Source organism: Aspergillus melleus (assembly GCF_016097325.1).
Source record: "Aspergillus melleus strain CBS 546.65 chromosome Unknown contig1, whole genome shotgun sequence".
Taxonomy (NCBI): domain Eukaryota; kingdom Fungi; phylum Ascomycota; class Eurotiomycetes; order Eurotiales; family Aspergillaceae; genus Aspergillus; species Aspergillus melleus.
In genome coordinates, this window is record NW_025763370.1 from 7,586,313 (window position 1) to 7,607,479 (window position 21,167).

Here is a 21,167-nt window from a genome sequence, read left to right on the forward strand (position 1 = left end):
CAATCAGACTAGGTCTTAACCCCACAATGAAATCACTCGTGCTTATTATCCTCCTCAGTAAACACCGAGAATCTATCTACAGCCCCATCCTCGCAAGTTTCTCCTGCCCTTTATCCGTAAACATATTCGCACACATCCTCAATTCTTTCTATCGCGTGAGTAATAGCTTCGTCGCGTCTTGTTTGTAATAAATACTCTGAGGCGTTTCTAGGCAGGGAGGATTTCCATGCTCACAGAACTATACGACTCCAACATAGTTGACGACTATCAGGGAATGAAGGGTGTTGTTCCACAGAAGAGATATTTTTCGTGGATGTTTGTATAGTGCATAGCCTGGGTGGATTGTGCCTTAGGCATCCAGCGTTATCCTAACCACTTATAGGTCATACGCTCCGATAGTCCATGGATATAGTGAGAAACCCTCTTTAAAACTATCCCAATGAGAAGGAAGAGACCTTCCATGCTTTGTAAGGTATGTTGTAGTAGGTAGTGTTTGGCCATAGAGGAAGGATTGGCTCATGTCATCGCACCTCAGATATCTAGGATGACTGGCTAGCGAGCGTTGAAACGAGAGGTTGTTGCCAAAGAAGAGATGTTCATATTATGTAAAGCTTGCCATTTCGACTTATTACAATCATCCACAGAGCCACCCAGTCAGTCAATCAATCGTCCAAACCGAAGTCATGTCATGCGACATCATTTCGTCTCATCTCATCTCGTCTCGTAATAATAAGATTATGTCACACGTGTGATCAAGTTTCCCGACCCACGGAGTATGTACTATGTATTCCATATCCACAACCACAACATCATCCTTCTCATTGCGTCGCATTCATTCAAACCTTCTCAGCAGTCTCGGCATGCACGGCCACGCTACCGGCACGCTTCTCATCATCACCAACCTGCTCGATGACAGCGCCGCGCGAGAACTCGTTCCTGGTCTTCCACGCGGGCTTACCGATGTAAGGAATGCCGGTGGGATCGGTGAAGATAGCCTCGACATCTTCAAGGGTCTTACCAGAGGTTTCAGGGAACATGAAGAAGACGTGAAGGGTCATAGCGGTACAGAAGACACCGAAGAGAACGTAGACCTTCCACTGGATGTTGACGAATGCAGGCGGCACGAAGTAGCTGAGAGCAAAGTTGAAGGCCCAGTTGGAGGAAGTGCAGAGCGAGTTGGCCTTGGAACGGACGCGCAGGGGGAACAGCTCAGGCGGGTAGGCCCACGAGGCGGGACCCCAGGAGATGGCGTAACTGGCGACGAACAGGTAGGTACAAGCAATGACGGCCTTACTGGGGGCGCCACGGATAATCCACGACTGGGCTTCGATACCGTCGAGACCACCAGGGGGAGCGGCGTGGCCATACGAGGCCATGAGACCGGCGTTTGCGTACATCCAGATCAACATGAAGGTGGATCCGAGCATGAAGGTGTTGCGGCGACCCCAGCGGTCACCCCAGATGAGGGCGGGAACGGTCATGACAACGTTGATGACGTACTGAATACTGGAGGAGACGAGGAGGTTATTGCCCTCGAGGCCGGCCATGGCGAAGACGTACGTGATGTAGTACATCATGACGTTCATACCGGTCATCTGGGACCAGATCTGCGTGAAGATACCGACGTGGGTACGGTTAATCATTGTGGGTTTGAAAAGCTCCAGGTAGCTGACGTCGGCGTTGCGGCGCTCGAACTCGCACATGCTCTTGATCTCCTCGTACTCGAGTTGTACGAAGGAGGCGTTGGGGTCGCCCTTGCCGTGGACAAGGGTCAGGACGGCGTGGCACTCTTCCCAGCGGTCCTTGCGGGCCAACCAACGGGGCGACTCGGGCAGAACAATCATTCCGAGGAAAAGCAGAATGGCAGGGATCATCTGAAGACCCCAGGGAATTCGGAAAGAGGCAGTTCCTTTGATGTAGGTGCATCCGTACGAGATACTGCACGGTCGATGTTAGAATCGGCAAGCCTATATGCGACCAGCTTACTTACTAGAACATAATCATGATACCCCAGGTAATAGCCCATCTAATCACCACCGTTAGTAATTGAAAATTGTGAGGTTGATTGTTGAGTATATTCGCGAAAGATCGGAGGTAGGGGAACGAGACGGGAACGGGTTGTCAGGTGCACTCACTGTTGCATACCGACCAGACGACCACGCTTGGTAGGAGGGGCCTGAAGAATTGGTAGTTAGCGACTGCTCAAAAACATGGAGACAGGTGCCCTCATAGTTCGAGTACTTGGACAGCATCAGGGCAGAAGGGTTCAAGGCATACCAGTTCAGTAATGTAGACAGGAACCTGAGCCGAGCAGATACCAACAGAGAAACCGTTGATGATACGACCGACAATCAACATGGGAATATTCTGAGCGGCACAGACAAGGATAGAACCGATACACCTGTTCATGGATTAGACCTGTCTGGAAACCTCGGGTAGAAAGAAAGACGAAAGTCATACCAAATCACCGCGCCGACCATAATAGCACGCTTTCGACCAAAGATATCGGAGACAAAACCTGACACCAGAGCACCCAGCCAGGAACCGGCGGCCATGGAGGCAGTGATACCACCCTGGACATCGGCACTGGGACCCTTCCACTTGGGGCTACCATCGTCATTGTATTCCAATGGCCCTTGGTGGAAGTAACGGAGGTAGGACTCGCTGGTGATGATGGCGGACATCGACGAGATATCGAAACCGAACAGGCCACCACCGATAACGGCGATGGCCGCAATAGCGTAAAGGTTACCAATAATCATGGTGACAGAGGGATGCCGACTCCACTTCCAGCAGTAAAAGTAGAGGCTTTCCTGGGCAAAGTGGACAACGAAACCAGGAGAACGGGGAAGCACGAGGGGAGGGAAGAGATTTTAAAACATTTGGACGATGCGGCCCCGGTGTTAATATACCCGACAGACGGGGGGGCAAATTTTCCTTTAATTAGTACATACGGAGTACGGAGGAAGTCAGGACAATGACTACGGGGTACAGCGTCACCATCGGTGCTAGAAACATTTTGGCGCGACGACTTGATCCGGTCCAAAACGGGGGGGAGGTGGGAGTAAAAACCTAAACGGAGGCTGCTACGGCGTGTACCGAACCGAATCATAACGGAGATTGGGAATGGGGCCCCATGACAGACGAGATTAGTTTCACCAGGTAGACTTGACTGGAGCGCATAGGGTTAGACAATAAGGATTGGGGTCCAATCATGGCATGCAAACACTCCAAAGATGATCCACTCATGCAGACGTTGGTAACATGCCATGAGAGATTTTTCGCCTTTCTTTTTTACTTTTTTTTTCTTTGGCCTCTCCTTTCCGGTCCCCATTTTCCCGGCTGCCCGAATCAGAAGCCGGCCTGGAGTGGGTTATGGGGAAACCCGCGGGGGAGAAACAACACATGGTTTGGACACCACGAGACCTTGGAATCTCAGATTGGAGGTGGATCAGGCCAGAGAGAAGTTGACTCGCTGTGAGTCGCGCGAGACCAGTCAGGGATTGGAAACGGGACCGGAATGACAGGGTGATACCCCATGCCGGGATGGCCGAAAGCGACGTAGGAGGACGGCCAATTCAAGGAGGATAGCCGGGACAAGAACGGGAGCCGTGGAGGGATCCGGGGAAACCAGAGCATGCGGGCGACACTAGCGCCCCGAGACTTGTCCCAGACCGGAGAGACCAGGCCGAACCAAGACGGATCGGCAGAGGATTCTGGCGGCGGTGTCAGCGGCTCAGCGCAGTGTAACCTAGATGTAGACCGGGGATTTGATGACGTTTACCATGCAGTAAGAATTTGAATTAACTGATGATGGCATGGTGGTTTTGTTGGCCAGCAATCGACCTGCTGTCCGATGCCCGGGGTGTGCGGGGGAGGAAAGAGGGGAGAGAAGGAAGAGGAATGGAATCCAAGGAGCTGCAGACCCCGACCGAAGACAAACCAGGCAAACAGACTTTGGCCCGTTTCGGTGGTTCCATCGGGAACGCCAGGAACGGCCTAGCGCCTGGAGGGTCCTCGGCCCAGGTCCCGTGCCCAAACAGAAAATCTACATTTGGAAATGTCATGGAGTAGTTATTGGGAAAACTATACTCAGTAAACAGAGAGAGATCCTACGAATCCAGTGGCACACATCTACACAATACCACAAACAAAAAGTGAAAACCTCTGTATACCAAGTTCCCCCTTCCCTTCCACCGAGGCTGGCGCATATGATCCATGGATATCCCCCCTTATTCTCACGCTAACGTGCGAGAATGCTCGAATCAAATTGCGGGGAGACCTAAGTTAAAGCAACCAGCCCGGCTGGCCTGCCTGAACAGTCAACCCGATCCCTCCAATCTCACTAAATCTACTAAAGATTGAATAATATTTAACCGAGTCTTCCTTCCCAACGCCGACGCCAAGCCCTCCCTAGTCGTCTTCCTCCCTCTTTTTCCCTCTTGGATTCAGCCACAAGGCTTAAGGCACCGTGCTGCGGCTTCTCATTCCTCTTTTTGCTCTTGTCGCCGAGCTTGAGTTCGCCGGCTCATCTCGTCTAGGTCTTGTCCTGCGTCACTAGGTAGTATTCAACGTTCTTAATGAATTAATGCATTAATATCCAGCGGCGCAGCCTCGGGACAGATTTCCATCACACCGGGAAGAAACCGCCCCGATTTTGCCGGGGTAAGGCAGGGAAAATGGCTCGACTCCGGACTTCACCCGCATGGCCCCCCCGAGTCCGTCTGGGTGGAGTCTGGAGGCCTGGAGTCCTTCTTCGTGACTCGTGAGATCTTAGACCCGGAAATTTATTTAATAAAGAAAACACAAAAGGGGAAAGTCCACGGAAAAATAAGCACACACAGAGCTGGAAGGGAAAAATTCTGTCACACGTGGACGAGATCCAACAATCGTGCCACTCAGGCCACCTGAACGACAGGATTTTTAGTATGGCATTGTCCAGATATCCACAAGGTGATCACAAAAAATCAGTCATCATTATCATTAGTATAAGTCGCCTATGTCGAAATCGTATGCTGATGCGTTTACGGTGGGAATGCGATCATTATGTGCTGGGAGGAATCCCGGTGGAGAGGGGGATGAAAAAAAAAAATAAACCGAAAAAAACAGAGAAAAAAAAGGAAGGGAAAAGAAAACGCCACCGACAGAGGCCAAGCCCGCCGTCGCCAGCTTTTGCAAGGTTTTCCTTTCACACCAGCTGCCACTCCGCAATGTAAGCCCAGGACATGCCCACTCGGCCAACTTGTCGCCGATATTCTTCCGCTGTTACCCCCCGAGCGTCCTTCTGGTCGCCGAATGTAGTAAGGACGGCAATTTGCAGCTTCTGTCCCGGTGCTCCCAAGACTCTGGCGTCCAGCACATCCACGTACCAAACATCCCCGCCCCCATTCGGTCCGGGGCCCCGTGCATGAGTAAAAGGCAATCTGTCGTCCTTCCGACCGTCCACACCGTGAACCATGAGGAGGAAAAGCCCAGGCTTGGCTCGGCTGTGGTTTGCCAATGTCCAGTGCTCACAAATGAGCCCGAACTGGAAGCGTATCGGCCCTGGCTGCTGTACCGAGATTTGCTTGGCATCCGGTCGGAAGGAACGCTCTCCTATGCTGTGCTTCTTTGCGTCCGTGAATATCATCGGCTGCTCGGCGCCAAGCGGGGAGTTTGGATTGCCCAGAAGGTATTCTTCCCAGCTGATATCGGGTCGCCCGTCATCCCGATAGAATCGGCCTCGGTCTGAGGGGTAATGGCGAAGTCCAAACTCGTCGTTAGAATCGGTGAACATGGCCGAATTGAAAAGCTTCTTATACGGCTGCCCGGCCCCTTGAACAACCCCGGCGCCCCAACAGGCGTCGAGAAGTTTCCACTGTCCGTTGTCGATTCTAACCACGTTCCATGCGTGGCTCGCCTTGAATGGCGGTAAGCTAGAGCCCGGGGCCGGGGCATTGTAGCCAAATCCTTTGCCGTGGCCGGGTATAACCATCGCTTCCATTCCCGCGTGAGTGGCAAGTGCAGCAAATAAACCGGCATAGCCTTCGCACACAGCCAGTCCCGAGGCAAGCGTCCCGCCGGGTGTGGACGGTTTTACACAATTATTAAAGAATGAATGGACATCGTACTCTATGTTATGGTGGAACCAGGTGAAAAGTGCTCTGGCTTTGTCGGTATGCGAGGGGAATGGTGCGGTTAATTCTCTGGCCAGCCAAGCCATATCGTGGGTGGGAAGGGATTGGCGTGGGTATTGTGCTGCGTGTGCGTCCGGGGCCGAGAAGTCGCGGCACTTCAAGCAGGCCACGCTCGGTGTTGCAGCCGGCAAGCCATTGCCTTGCATACGAGGTTTGGTCGCCATGATTTTGGAGAGGTCTGGACGAGACGCCAAGGGAACAGGCGGTGGCACCCCGTTCGACGGATGTTCTTGAGCAGGTTCACCAGAACTTCTCTCGGGCACCTCTGGAATCTTGGTGATCCCTCCGAACCCGGAATTCTGGAGCCTGCCTAAAAGACCATTTGAACTTGGAGGTCTGCTGACAGGTGGCGGGGCGCTGTCTGGAGCCTCCGAATTCTTGTTTATTCCTCCCAGTCCGGACTTCTGGATTTTCTCGAGCACATTGTTTGAGGGTGGCGGCGGAGGGAGCTTCCTGGGTGGTGGTCTGGCGGCGGGTTCCGCATTGACACCAGGCGATTTGTCCCTATTACCCCGAGAGGGTAATGGTGGCGGCGGCTGGCTCACACTGGAGCCACCATCGGTCGACGTGCTATTCGTCGATTCCCGGCGGGCAGGGAGGGATGGTCGGGACTGTGAGCGACTTCTGCTGGAGTTCGCGGTCGACGGCCGCGATCGTGATGTCTGTTCCTGTCTCTTGGGAGGCAGAGGAGGAAGCTCCGCCTCACCCCACGCGGGGGCGCGTACCCCACGAACAGAACCCGAGTCGATCGAGGTCGCCGAGGTTCCCGGAGTCCTCCCCGCACTTGTAGAAGTCGAGCGCGAGGCATCAGAGGCCACCGATTCCAACGACGTCTTTCGGGAGATCTCTGAGGGTCTGCGCGGCGGGAGTGCCGGTGCCGATTGCGTGGAGCACTTTCGGGAGGGCAAAGGTGGGGGCACCTTGGGTTTCTGGCCGATCGGGGGTGCTGGAGGCGGCGGTCGAACAGCCGGTTTCCGTTGAACTTCTTCGTATGGGGGAGGCGGGGCGTCGGCTGGCGGATTATTGATGGTTTGATTGCGCGAAGGGGCTGGACGCGACGGCAGGGAAGTTGGTTGCGATCCCAGGAACGGCGGAGTTGCGGCCTCGGGACTGTGTCCAGTCTGTGCCTGTTTCAGGGCGGCGATGCGCTGTTGAATGGACATCGCCTGAGGCTCGTCGGCCATTTTCGCAAACCCAATCTCGGAACGTATTTGGGATTTAAAGGGAAGTCTATCGACAGGGAAGAGTGAATTTAGGTGGTCAATTTGGATGAAGCTGACTTAAGATGGCCAGATCGGGGCAGCTTGGCAACGCCGCATTTAGCAGATTTGGCAGGATTATTTGACAAAATGACGGGGAATAGCGATGTCTCGGCGAGGACTCGGGGACATAAATGAATGACAAGAGTTGGAGGGGGCGATTTGGGTTATAAGAGGATGCAAGTAAGAGAAGGAAGGGAGGGGGGAGAGACAGAGGCAGGAAAGGCTCTGGAGCCTCGCAGGGCTGACTTCTGCCTCAGGTCTATAATACAGGTCGGGAGGGTGTATGGTAATGATGTGACGATAATACTGTACCGTTACCCCGCACCGAGGTGCTAAAATAAGAAATGATACAAGTATTACAACATACCAGACCAACCCCGTACAGCGGCTCCCCCGTTTGTTTCAGAGAAGTGGACGTTCCACTGTACTCCCCGCTTTTCTGACGTTATATATATATCTTGTCTATGTCACATGTTGTTATACACTCTCTATATTCTAATTAACTAATTAATTCACCGCTTACATGTTTGACGGTATGTGGAATGGGGCACATGGCATAGAATGATTGGCCCTGAATACATACGAATTTCTAGTAGCTAATACTGGCTGATAGTGTGATTCGACATAAATACCTTAACACTAAGGCTCCAACCCACCGATGCAGATGGATGTCGAATGAGATACCCTTGAGAATGACATCCAATCGGAGTCTGTATGCTTGTTTGCTGTGCGATCTGTGACGTGGCAGACTAGTGCCCTACCATCTATGAGCTACGGTCTTTTAAGTAGAACCTTAGTTCGACAATCACCACTAGCCAGTCAGTCAATCCTAGCTACCTCCTCAGAAATTGCAGGCAATTTGAGTCAACCGAGATCATCAGAAATCCACTTGATTCTTGACTATAACTACAAACGTAAATTCCCTTGTCCCTCATACATCCGACATCGACACCAACTCACTCGCCTGCTTGCCCAATCCCATCTCCCATTTCATTTGCGTAAATCCTCCTGTCTGAGGGACTGTCTGGGGCACGTTGAGCTTCTCATGGTCTTTCATTCTCGATATCTCCGGCTTGTTGAACCGGAACGATGCTGTTAGCAGCAACTTGACCACACATGCTCCCCGCCTCCTTTGCTGATGTTTCGTCAAGTGAATAAACCAGCGAAGCAATGACTGTGCCTCATCAGATGTTCGATCACTGGAGAGATAGGCGGCGAAGTTGTCGATGATGCAAAATACAACCGCCTCACGAGGGAGTAATCTGAGTACAGCCATAAAGCGCATGCAAAGGGCTTTGAGATCATGACTTCTTAAATGACCCAGTTGGATCACCTCCATCAAGTCTATGTCTCTGAACCATGCCAGAAGCTGTCCAAGAAGACTATCCATGATGCTGACTGCGCTGTTGAGTGGATCCGCGCGATCAAAATGCTCGCCACAGAAGAAGTGCAGGGCAGCAATGGGGACTTCGTCCGGTGAACCCATCTGGCTCACCTTCTCTAATGTGTGTGCTAGCCTTGAGGTTACGAAGCTAAGCGCGGACCGACGTTGTGCCTTGGCTTGATTTCCATTGACGATCAGAATCCCGGATAATGGGCTTTTGAGCCACTCGGCTAATTTGGTGGACTTCATCAACCACACGCAGAGGTCTTGTTCGGGAATAGGTAACCTAACCGCCAGCCCATAGTTCTGCATCAGATCGGCTGCCACTTGATCCGGGTGGTATTTGAGTCCATTGAGAACCTTCTCCCGGAGATCGTCTTGTGAATATTGCTTTCCAGCTTTCGGGAGGGGGGCGAACAAGCAGATCGATGCATTGAACTTTTGTTCTGGACTTGGTCAGTACACGAACTCCCAATGACAGGCTGAAGAACATGCGTTTGGCTACTGATTGGGCGTATGCCTCGGGACTGGCTAGGAATAAATCACGAACATTTCTCAACCTTTCGGTAATATCCCGTCTGAACCCGTCGATCTCACTTCGAAGCCCGGAAAGATTCCTGTTCATATTCTCCGTAGCATCCTTCATAGCGGTGGTTGTCTCATACATTAGCACAACCTGCTTCTGAATGAACTCTTGGACCCTCTCCTGCTCGGCCTGCCCTTTTACCATGCGATCTTGCAGCTCTCTGATTTCGGTTGACTTTTCGTTGCCCTGGCGCACCATAGCTTGCATCTCTCCAGCCATTTCGACCCCGCAAAGCCTTGCTTCTTCATTGAACTCGTCCCTACGGTTGCGGACATCCTCTAAGCTCTCGGTCAGGACTTTCTCAAAGCTAGCTCCTTTCAGCGTTGCCTCCAATGTTTTTGGTAAGATCCTTCGACAGATGTATCGCAGACTATGTCCCAGGTTGGTCAACACTGCAACATACAGCTCATCGCTGTGCGCTTGCAGCTTCTCCGATTGTCTGTAAACTCCGAGGACTCTCTGCGTGCCATTGAGCAGCACTGGAATATCGTGGAGCCCTTTTAAAAGGCCTTCCCGGATATCCCTCAGTTTCACGGCAGCCTGCTTTGAGTTAGCATCCCTGCTTTCTGTTTCAAAAGGGGAGGGGTTATACACGAAGGATAAACTTGATACCCCCGCACACAGTGGATAGATAGTCGGACTCTGAGGGCACCAGTCCCAACCACTCCTCGATGGCCTTCCCATGTTGTCCCAACCTCCGGAACGCCCTTCGCACTTTCCCCCAAGTACCTGCCTTGTGGCCCTCTCCTTTCTCGTACTTTTCCATCGCCGCGTCCAACTCCGTCCACACCTCCTCCATTGTATGTTTGCCCTCTAGATTGAGGTGTGTTTTATGTTTGTCGTCCGCTTTCAACTCGTACTCGCGCATAGCCTGGAGAAACTTTTGTTCCTCACCCTGGACTATCAACTTCCGGGACCTGTACCAGTCAGAGTTAACGGCGCTGTCTCGGGCGTTTCGTGCACATACCGAACTTCCTCATCTTCCCCTACTGGCCGAGCGGGTTCCAGATCACGACGGGTAAAGGTGGCTGATAAACCCGGCACATGCTCGGTATATGTCATATATTTGTCGACAATATCTTGCCGTGAGTCGTGAATCCGTTGGTTTTCATTTAAAAGGGACTGAATTTCCTGACTGCCGTGGGAGGAGGACATCCTGCTTCTTCTCATTGTAGGAGGACTTGAGATTGTGCTGGCCATCCAAGCTTCTGCTAGTTACTTCAATTCGGATTTATTCAGCTTCCATGGCGGTGTAACTAGTTAAACCTCTACTATAACTACTATAAGTCATCACAATTATAAAAAGCACACCTGCACCCGGGCTAGCCGCTATTGAATGCTAAGGCATGATCTGTCACAAGAGTGATTGATCAACTACGATGTGTCTCTTCGTTCGTCTGCAGCGTTTCCTAATAAGAAATTCTCTTCAGCTCCGCCACCCATTTCATAGCGTAAGCAAACTTCCTATATGTGGTCGCTTCTGCTGTCATCATTTAGATCGCAGTGGTGATTTCTCGCCCTACCGATTATTTGCATCATGACTCGTGATGGGTCATTTAACCCATTCGTGATGCAAATCGAGTTGATCTGTCTAATTGACAAAGCACTGTTTGCCCGATGCTCCCACCTTCGGATGTTTCGCAAAACTCTGCGTCTAATCCTCAGACCTAACGAGCTTGGTATAATAAGTTCAAATCCCAACTTTTCTAAGTGTGAAGAGTTTTGACATTCTTCACTACCAGTGGATTCTTGCTTACTTTATGATATCAACAAAAGAAGACTCGCCAATACCAGTCATGTCTCCCTTCATTGAAGAACCCCAATTCCAGGCAGACGCTCCACCGTATCACCTTCAAAGTAAAATGGTGGAACATGCAGTCGTTGATGTGGGTGGGTCAGAGATCTCTCCCGGTCTATCCTGCTTGCCAAATGGAGACTCTGAAAACCCTGTTTTGTCGGTCGATCCAAATGAAGGTCCTCATCAGGATCAAGAGATTCGCTCAGCTGGCTCAGCAGAGACTTCTGGAAGAAGCGAGAGTGAGCCAGGAGAAAATGAGCAGACAGACGCTGCCGAGGAACTCAGACGTTTGGATAGACTCTCCAGGAGATTGGCCCGCAGGGAGAGAAGTCCCGATGAAGACAGAATCAAGGACTTGCGAACGTACCAAGAGTTCTCCAAGCAGTGCTCACGAGCTGATGGCATCGTTTATGTACCCAGCAACGTCTGGGAGCGATTTTACCCGTACAGCCACGACTGCCATTGTTATGTCGGGACTTCGACGCCCCTGACTCCGCCTCTTCATGGCGATGGGCAAGCGGATGAAGCCATCCACGTGGGCCCCGAGCTGAAAGCCCCGACCACCAGCATCGAAAAGCCACTGCCCGATAGGGTGGGCATCGTCAATGAGCTTCTGATGAGCGCAATGAGGAGTGTGCTGGGTACCACGTACACGCAACATGATCATGTGCCCCCCTTTCGCGCCCTTGTTCCCTACGAACAGCAATTTCGGGCCATGTTGCAAGAAAAGGAAGCGCAATTGGCCGAGCAAGCCGCTCAAAATCCTCAGCATCCTGCTGTGACGCGCACCAGACCTTGGCTTCCTAAGCAATATTCCTATTTGAAGTCAATCGGGACTAATCGCGACGGAGCAATCCTCTGGGATGAAGAGGCCGAGGACCTTACAATTGACCTATTGGACGAGACAAGGATCCTGGTCGACGGCCTCCGGACGCTTGTCCATTTCTTGGACCATGACCTTAGCAGTCTGGTACAGACCTATCGTCAAGCCCAGGCAGGGTCCCTGGACAGAATCTCTTTCTCCCATCTCTTTTACCTGTTCTGGCCGGGCCAGGAGATTGTGACGAAGCAACCCAACTACCAGATTTATCGGGTGGTCCAGGTTTCCAGGGGTCGCAAGTCCCTGGCTCCGCGCAAGGACAAATACTCCTTCCGAAACACCGTGTCCCCACTGGCGATCGATTGCTTCTCCCTCGATTACGATGGACATCATGTGCGGCCTGTAGCCACGACCCTCTTCATTCGACCCTATGATGGCATAGTCGCGATCACTTCCTTGAAAGCATATCCGCTGCAGTACGATGACGCGCATCAGCGCGATGCAATTATAACTCGGGGACGCAAATTCGTCGAGCTGGTGCAGGTCACCCACCGGCGCTACCATGGACTTAATTTGACCGAGGGCACATTCGATAGCAATGTAGAGGTTTGTCTCAAATTTCCCTATAACAATACCACAAAATGAGGGACATGCCTTGATTTATTCTCTTTCCTAGATTGACAGTGACGTGATCATTGACTTCGAACTTGCGATCCGAAACAGGGAAGTTACGCCTCCGCAATACAATGGAGGTGTCATTGTTTCTCCAACCGAGGAAGACGAAGAAGAGACCCATTCGTCGAATTGGAATTTTGACTACCCAGAGCTCCAAACCAGGCGCTGGTCCCAGTTTGTGAAAACCACTCCTCTACTCGAAGACCGATCGCTGGACCAGCTAGGCCCAGATCACCTCGTTCTCCTTCCGTATCGGGTTTATGGATATGTGTTACTGAGTAGGAAGTGGTGTGAGTATCCCTTGCCCATTCGCCTTTTTCCTCTGGCAGAAAAGCAACATCGGTCCTTTTTTTTTTTTTTTTTTGACGCACTGACTGAAGATTGGGAATTTCTTTTAGATCCGCTGGATATTGATAAAATCACCGAGCTAAGGCGTCCGAACTCCGGCGAGAGAGATGCCTTCGATGACCTTGTTCTGCCTCTACGACACCGGAAGATTGTCCGTGCTCTGGTCAAGACGCATGCCTGGAAAACGCCCGAGACCAACAGCAGCAGCAGCAGCAGCAGCTCCCGGCTCCCAGAAATGCCGGTCCAGCGAGAGTTCGACGTCGTCAAGGGGAAAGGCAAGGGTCTGGTTATCCTGCTGCACGGGGCACCGGGGGTGGGAAAGACGTCCACGGCGGAATGTGTGGCCGCTCACACGGGTCGGCCCTTATTCCCCATCACCTGTGGAGACCTGGGGGGTAATAATGCCCAGGAGGTGGAAACGAATCTTGAGCGATTCTTCGATCTCGCCCGCAAATGGGGATGCGTGCTGTTACTGGATGAGGCGGACGTTTTCCTTGGAGAACGGGTTGCTGGGAATCTCCAGCAGAACAGTTTGGTGTCTGGTAAGCTTTTTCTTATTCACCAACTCGAACACATAATTCTTTTTGGTTTAGAAGCGCCTTCACTAACGGGCCGATGAAAGTCTTCCTTCGCGTCCTCGAATACTACTCGGGTATTCTCATCCTCACCACCAATCGGGTGGGCCAGTTCGACGAGGCGGCCATTTCGCGCATCGACTGCGCCCTGTACTACGAGAACTTCGACAAGAAACGAACGCTAGAGGTGTGGAAGAAAAACATCGACCGACTCGAGCGGCAGAACAATAACAACAACCTAAATTCACCCCTCCTCCAAGACGGGACTTCTCAAAAAGCTCCTGGTGTGAGTGTCGATTTCAACCGCGACAAGATTCTCCGATTCGCCAAGCGCCAGTGGAATCAGGGCATCCGCTGGAACGGGCGCCAGATTAAGAATGCTTTCAAGACCGCGGTCGCCCTGGCGGATTGGGAAAGTCTGGAAAAAAAAGGCAGACTTTCCGCCCCCTCCTAAGCTGACGAGCAAGCATTTCGAAGAGGTCACCAAGGCCAGCGTCCATTTCGAGTCGTATCTGACCGCGACTCGGGAGTCTGATGGCGAACGCGCCAAGGCACAGCAGCTGCGCCAAGATGATTGGACCCAGAAAATTCCGCGGGAATACCGGCCGGGTTGGCAAGGTTCGAGCGTTGGTGCAGGAGCGAGGGATAATAATGGGGAGGAGTTGTGGAGTTCGAGTGAGGAGTCGGAATGGGACTCTGAGGATGATGATGAGGAGGAAGAGAGGAGCAATGAGAGCGCGAGTGAGAGTCAGACTGATGAAAGTGAGTCTGAGGTGGAGACGACAAAGAAGCGAGGGAATAAGCAGAAGAAGTCGTCCAAATCTAGTCAAGGGAAAGAGAAAGAGAAGGAGAAGGACAAGAGAAAGGTCAAGGCGAAGAAAAAGGCAAAGGGGAAGCGGGGCAGCAGCACAAAGAAGAGTAAGAAGCATTTGGTGGATACTGAGTCCGCGGAGAGTGAGAGCGAGGAATGAGTGAGGATTAAGAATTCTTTATATCCGGAGTTTTTTTTCTTCTCGATGGGTGCCTGGTGTGGATGGAGTGGCATTGAGTACTGCGGGTGACCCATCAGTGAATCCCGTTTTACCATATATTCTTTGAACCTATTTTTAGTGCATGGCAAATGGCAGGTAAGAGTCTTATTCAGCCTATTGCATCTGTTGACTCTTTGCGGTGTATTCAGTTTATCTATGGCTGATGTGAGCTGTGACCGGTATACCAAACTTTTCCAGGGACTGTAGTGAGTTCTGCATTTTAGTTTGCATAATTTGGTTGCCGCGCAACCTAACCATGGTTCACCCCTCCAGACGAAAATATATATACTTTATAAATGAACTAGCTACTTTAACTGATAAACTATTAGTAGTCAATATAACATTCGTTGAAGAAATTATAGAAAGTTGTTCTTCTCATTATTTTGAAGTCTCTCTTTCAAAGTCTCAATATTCTTATCTGGAAAAGGAGCTGTGTCTTTTTACTTTTCTGATACAGAAAGTTAATATTTATTAATACTGTTTCTTTTTTCCGTGAGAAAGACAATATATATCACTTTTATTTTAAAACTGGAGACTACTTTCACTTCAAGTGAGAAATTTAAAAAAAGAAATTTTTAAAAGTATCTGCATTTTACCAAGATAATATCCATTATCTAGTTTATTTTCAAAATCTCGAGTCTTAAAAAGATAGCAATATTTAAATAGATTTCAAATATCAATCTTATAGTTTTAAATCATGTTTAAAATAACTTTTAATGCTCAATATACATCTAACATAATATTATTCTGTTGCTAGTCAATGCCCAGTCAAGCTTTGCCAAAATTATAGAGCACGGATGTTTTGAACGATATAAATAACAGCTATAAAGGATAAATAGTATAGTTTTTAAGAGTTTTTTGTGATATAGATATTTCAAATTTTGCTTATTCAAATTTAAATAAAATTGAGTTGTCCTTAGACTTGTTTCTTCTCGAAACGTTCATAGAAATTTCTTCATATTATTGTATCGGTAAGTGGACAATGCTGATAATCCAAAAGATGCGCACATCGAGATGTTAATCCCGATTTTACAGCTCTGATGGCTGCTATCCGCTTCACAGTACCCCTCTCCACCGTCGAAAATGCCATAAAAACTATCCAGAGAGACGACCTCGACCAGGCAGATGTTTCATGCGCCTATCAAAACCTTGACAGGAAACTAGTGGGTCGGTTGCAAAACCAGATCAACAATATGGGGATCCTCTATAAAGCTATGTATGAGACGCACCGAGACCGACTGAAGATAAACGGGGTAGACGAGGAGTATTCGTCCTTTGGCCTCGATCGCTATGCGAACCATTCCTTCGCCCGTTTTCGGAGTGAATACAGGGCCGTTTCAGATGACTGGCCTCAGGACTGGCGACTTCTGGCAGGAGCTGAGAAAGATCCGCAAGTCGGCTGGCTCTCAAGTTATATCCGCAACTCGGACGCCCATAATAGCACGTTTGTACAATATCGGAACGGGCGCCTGGGGGTCACTCTATCAAACTCCAAGCAACGGACAATATTCAATTTTGAATGCTGGATAACGTAATCAACCACCGAGCGGCGGATACCATCGAGCGGCGGATTTTCACTCCAACCACCTCAAGCATCATTTAACGCGTCATTTCTTCGCATCAATCATATAAAATGCCACTTTCTCAAGAAGCTCGCCTTCAGATGGCTATACAGGCCTATAAAGGTCGAAAAATCAAATCAATTTCAAAGGCTGCTGAAGTCTACGCGGTGCCTGAAAAGACCTTACACGCGCGTCTTAAAGGAAGGAAACCACGCGCAGAAACACGCGCAAATGGTCATAAACTGACTGAATTTGAAGAGGAATTGCTTTTAAAGCAATTATTAGACGCAGATACGCGAGGATTTCCAATTCGACCTGAATTCCTACGTGGAATGGCTCAAACATTGCTTTGCAATCGATTACGAGATTCAACGGCAGCTCTCGGAATCAACTGGCCTTATAAGTTCGTTAAACGCCATCCTGAACTATGTACGCGATATACAAGACGGATTACCTATCAGCGCGCAAAGCAGGAAGATCCAAAGGTTATAAAACCATGGTTTGAGACTGTACAAGCGACTATTCAGGAACACGGCATACACGAAGACGATATCTGGAATTTCGACGAAACTGGCTTTGCAATGGGACTCTGCTCTACTTCAAAAGTGATTACTGCAGTTGAACGAAGTGAGCGACCGCGTAGAGTCATTCAGGGCAATCGCGAATGGGTCACAGTCATCGAGACAATCGGGTCAAAAGGCGTACATCTACCGCCAGTCATTATATTAAAAGCAAGCGTCCAACAGGCTGTCTGGTTCCAAGAACCTAAGCTTCCTCGCGACTGGTGGATTTCTACTAGTCAGAATGGCTGGACGACTGATGAAATAGGCCTTCTCTGGCTGAAAAATATCTTTGAACCGCTTTCTAAGCGTTATATGACTGGTGCTAAGCGATTACTTATTCTTGACGGCCATAGCAGTTATCTTACTGCTGAATTCGATGATTTCTGCAAACAGCATGCAATAATCTGTCTCTGCATGCCTGCCCATGCTTCGCATCTTCTTCAACCGCTTGATGTGGGTGTCTTTAGCCCGCTTAAGAGGGCGTACGGAAAGCTTCTTGAATATTGTATGAAAGTCGGCAATAATCATATCGATAAAGAAGACTTTTTATCGCTATATCCGGATGCACATAAGGAAGTCTTTACTTCATCTAATATTTACAGCGGTTTTAGAGGAACAGGACTTAAGCCGCTTAATCCAGAGCATGTTCTCTCTACGCTTACCTTTCAACTACGTACGCCTACGCCATCATTAGTTGAAGGCTCAATTTCCTCTGCTTTTCAAATCCCGCAGAATACTCGCCAGCTAGATCGAAAGGTTAGAAGCCTGCAGAACAGCCTTAATAAAAAACGGCAGCTTTCTAGCAGTCCTATTGCTCATATTCAACATCTTGAGAAAGCGGCGCAAATGGCAATGCAAACCCAGCTGCTCTTAGAGCAAGAAATCAGGGCTATACGCGCTGAAAATGGGCGACAACGTCAAAGAAAGGCAAGAAAGCGTGCTGAACTAGGAAATGACCGCCTTCTTAATGTACAAGAAGGCGAAAATCGGGTTCAGCAGCTTAATATGCAGTTTAATGAGCAACCTGAGGAATCTACTCCGATGCCTCGCCGACGAGCTCCGCAACGCTGCAGTGGCTGTGGAACAGTAGGACATACAATTCGAAATTGCTCTAGTAAATAGCTATCATTTCATATATTTATCTAGTTAATTTAAATGGCGTTGGTGGTGGTAAAGCTTCGAATAGTAATGATTGCGGTGAAAATCCGCCGCTCGATGGTATCCGCCGCTCGGTGGTTGATTACGTTATGTCAGATTGCTTGCACCTTCTTCCAAAGACCACCTTGACCAGTGCAAAATATGCCGTGACTTTATCGAACGTCGAATGGATGCCGGGGAGAAACTCAAGATTTTCTTGCAGTTTTTGGTCGGAGGAAGAAACTCGGCAAAGGCTCAAGCGAGAAATATTAAGCATTTGGCGTAGAATTTAAACAAACCTGCGTGGTCGAGGTGTTTGAACCAAAACGGCTGAATTTTGGTTAAGGACCCTGCCAGGTGCGCCCAGGCGTGCTCTGTTAGTACCTATTTACCTTCTCTACCATCCGGACAATAACATTCAGGCTCTGGTTCTCGTGTGTTTTTGCCACTTTGGGTGTGTTTCAGATGGGAAGCCCTGTTCTCTGCACCGTGTGGTCGTATGAACAATGTGACCAGAGCCAACCCAACCAACATTAACGGGATAGCATTTACATGAATGCAGGCTTACTGAGATACCTTAGAGATTATATTGCAAATTATGAAAGTAGAGCCGTGAGAGGCTACTCTAGTTGACAGCAATATGTAGCAGAAAGCATGTACTGGGATGGACCACGGCCAAAGATTGTTAAACGCCCACGCATTTGTTGCTATCTGCTCTATTGTCCTATCCAATCTCCGAGACTCTAGTTGACGAACGAGGCCTAGTGGACTCCTATCTTCATCTGAGCCCAAGCCACACGACATTGGAATATCTGATCATTGCAAACACGCCTCAGCTAGTCGTCACCATCACCTACTTCTGGTTCAATAACGTAATGACCAGTATGCTCGCATCCACCGAGTACAGCTCCTACAGGGTCTCCAAGAGACCTCCGCGTCACATGGCCAGCAAAAGCCAAAGGCAACCAGCAGAAATCCACATACTGGCTCAGTGTTCCATACCAATACGGAATTCCACTCTTGGCAATTTCTACCATTCTCCAATGGCTCATCTCGCAGAGCATTTTCTACCTGGATCTCAACACCTACAGCTGGAGAGGCCAATTGACAAGCCAAACCCGAGAGGTTCTATATAACCCTTTAGCTACGCTGTGGGCGCCCATCGTGGGCTGTCTCATGGTATCCCTACTATTCGGTCTCTCGTTCCGCCCGTTCAAGACAAATATGCCGATGGCTGGGACGTCGAGCGTTGCTATCAGCACTGCTTGCCACCCGCCTAGAGAGGAGGATCTTAGCAGTGCGGCTTACAGGGAGGTGATATGGGGAGAGGCCGGGGCTTCGGTCTCAAGGGTTCAGTTGGATGCGATAGACGAGGATATTGTAGTACATGAATTTACCTGGTTGTATATGCCTTAATCAGAGTCTCAGCAATAGCCGATCGCTTACATTCATGTCTTCCTTTCTGTCGCGCCAGCCGCCCTCCAGCATCTAACCATGTGCTATGTTTAAGTAACCCCGAATCCCGACTCAGCCCGACTCATCGTCCAAGAGCTGCTTGCTTTCAGCTTTATTCATCCATATCCTGCATTCTGACAGTTCATAGACGCTTGCCTCATGCTCGCACAAAGGAGCAGGTCTATCGATCGCCAAACGCATTGCATCATAGGTAATATCACGTAGAAGATTAGCAATTTTCGTCCGCTCCACTTCATTGTTCCAGTCCAAGGTCACTTCGAAGCACTGAGCAAGAACACATGTTAGTATCATTCCCCATTCATACCAAAAACAGAGACATCTCACCCGACTATCATTATCAATCCTTAAGAAGCGCCATTTATAGCTGTTGGTGATGATCCCGTAAATCTCCGAGGGTCTTGCTGAAATCCTTCTGCCGTGGTGAAGCATGACTATGTAAAGAGTTAGCATTCGACGCAGGAATACAGTTAGAAGATAAGGAAGATCAAAGACATACGCATGACCGGAGGTAGTCTCGCTCCCTGCCCGTCGACCTCTCCATCTGTTTTCTGAATGACAAGATTCGCCTCTAGCTCCCGTTCACTGCCACACCATAGAATACCGTCTGCAATACCCCTGAGATAATGGATGTCGCCACTGACGGGTGTCGGAATAGTCACGGCCTGGTTGAACGACACACATAAGTCTTTTACCAGCCGCCGGAGGTCTTCTGATGATAGGGATTTTAAGTTATGGTAGTGCTTTTCCCGACGGCGATAATCGTCAAAAGAATAGCCTTGACTCGTGAGGTGATCAGGACGGGGTCCATGGGTGCTGCGTCAAGGACAAGCATATAGTCGTCTAGTTGGCCGTCTAGGAAACAAGAGTTAGGGAATATAGGCGAACGGGCATGTCTTCTAATCTTACCGAGGTAGCTTGGTATGCGAAGGTCCTGTCCGCGATGCATATAGCCAGCAATGTCCTCGTTGTCCGTTGCAGGTGCTCTGGCGGGCTCCACGAGGTCTAAAAAGCTTCTACCGACTTTGTCCATATTATTTATGCTTATATCATGTATGATCACCATCCTGCCTTTGAGTGCTTAGTTGGGAGTTATATAGAGCGGGTGGTATCATTCCTGTGGAAAACGAGAGAGGTTGGATGGGGTTCGGGAGGAAGTGACGATGTCAACATGACATGACAAGATTATGACTCAAACTCTACGAGGATCTTAGCAAACCGCACACCTCGCTTATCATAATGCACTGGGGCACCTCGTCTACAAAGTAAAGCAGGTCGATTCGGATAAGTACGAGTGTCAACTAGGGTCGCAAAACCCTATGCACATTTTACTAGAGTGCTCGCTGCACACCACCTATTGCGGCAGATTGATGGAACGACTCGACGCATTTGAGGACACAGGACTAAGACATAGTCATTACACGCGCGCAGACTATCCGCTACATCGTCTAATCTAATGCGTCAAACAGACCTCCTCCAACAGCACAGATTGGCTAGCCTTAGCGAGCGCGATGACGAGGACGAAGCTCCAGAATCTAGCACCCTCCTGAAAGGGCTCGATGGAAGTGCGCTACCATTTCACAACATTCTAGCGAATATGTCAAGGAGCCGATAAAATGCAGATGTATTCTTGAGTAGGATGAACACTCCTCTGTATTGTCTATATGAACGATGCACGAAAGGGAAGACGGGGGTACCGATACCTTGCTTTTACTCATTCATTCTAATCTATCAAGTTGATCTCATTCCAGCCGATGATCAACCACCATCAATCATC

General features: G+C 49.7%; 4 protein-coding genes across 4 annotated transcripts; 1 reads left to right on the top strand and 3 right to left on the bottom strand.

Moving 5' to 3' along the window:
• Positions 1-578: 578 nt before the first annotated feature.
• Positions 579-4,044, bottom strand: HGT1_1 (sugar porter family MFS transporter). Its single transcript, XM_046084374.1, has 6 exons — positions 3,785-4,044; positions 2,461-3,716; positions 2,278-2,401; positions 2,136-2,176; positions 1,991-2,026; positions 579-1,938 (listed from the first exon to the last, which is right to left on the bottom strand). Exons 2-6 carry the CDS (start codon positions 2,760-2,762, stop codon positions 837-839), a joined length of 1,605 nt encoding a protein of 534 aa, XP_045940337.1. The 5' UTR covers positions 2,763-3,716; positions 3,785-4,044; the 3' UTR covers positions 579-836.
• A 1,144-nt stretch (positions 4,045-5,188) lies between these two features.
• Positions 5,189-7,360, bottom strand: LDX57_002726 (uncharacterized protein; the record flags this gene model as incomplete). The annotated part of the gene is made up of 1 exon (XM_046084375.1): positions 5,189-7,360. One exon carries the CDS (start codon positions 7,358-7,360, stop codon positions 5,189-5,191), a length of 2,172 nt encoding a protein of 723 aa, XP_045940338.1.
• A 1,009-nt stretch (positions 7,361-8,369) lies between these two features.
• On the bottom strand, positions 8,370-10,470 carry LDX57_002727 (uncharacterized protein; the record flags this gene model as incomplete). The annotated part of the gene is made up of 4 exons (XM_046084376.1): positions 8,370-9,260; positions 9,328-9,948; positions 10,001-10,325; positions 10,376-10,470. The coding sequence occupies 4 exons, from the start codon at positions 10,468-10,470 to the stop codon at positions 8,370-8,372; spliced, it is 1,932 nt and encodes a 643-aa protein (XP_045940339.1).
• A 734-nt stretch (positions 10,471-11,204) lies between these two features.
• On the top strand, positions 11,205-14,595 carry LDX57_002728 (ATP-binding protein; the record flags this gene model as incomplete). The annotated part of the gene is made up of 5 exons (XM_046084377.1): positions 11,205-12,632; positions 12,703-12,991; positions 13,100-13,591; positions 13,672-14,018; positions 14,092-14,595. 5 exons carry the CDS (start codon positions 11,205-11,207, stop codon positions 14,593-14,595), a joined length of 3,060 nt encoding a protein of 1,019 aa, XP_045940340.1.
• Between the last annotated feature and the right edge of the window lie 6,572 nt (positions 14,596-21,167).

Coding starts and splice junctions, on each gene's coding strand:
- HGT1_1 (XM_046084374.1), bottom strand. CDS start 2,762: ATGATTATTGGTAACCTTTACGCTATTGCGGCCATCGCCGTTATCGGT. Junction 2,177..2,277: donor CTGTCTACATTACTGAACTG/GTATGCCTTGAA, acceptor CCAATTCTTCAG/GCCCCTCCTACCAAGCGTGG. Junction 2,027..2,135: donor CGTCTGGTCGGTATGCAACA/GTGAGTGCACCT, acceptor GGTGGTGATTAG/ATGGGCTATTACCTGGGGTA.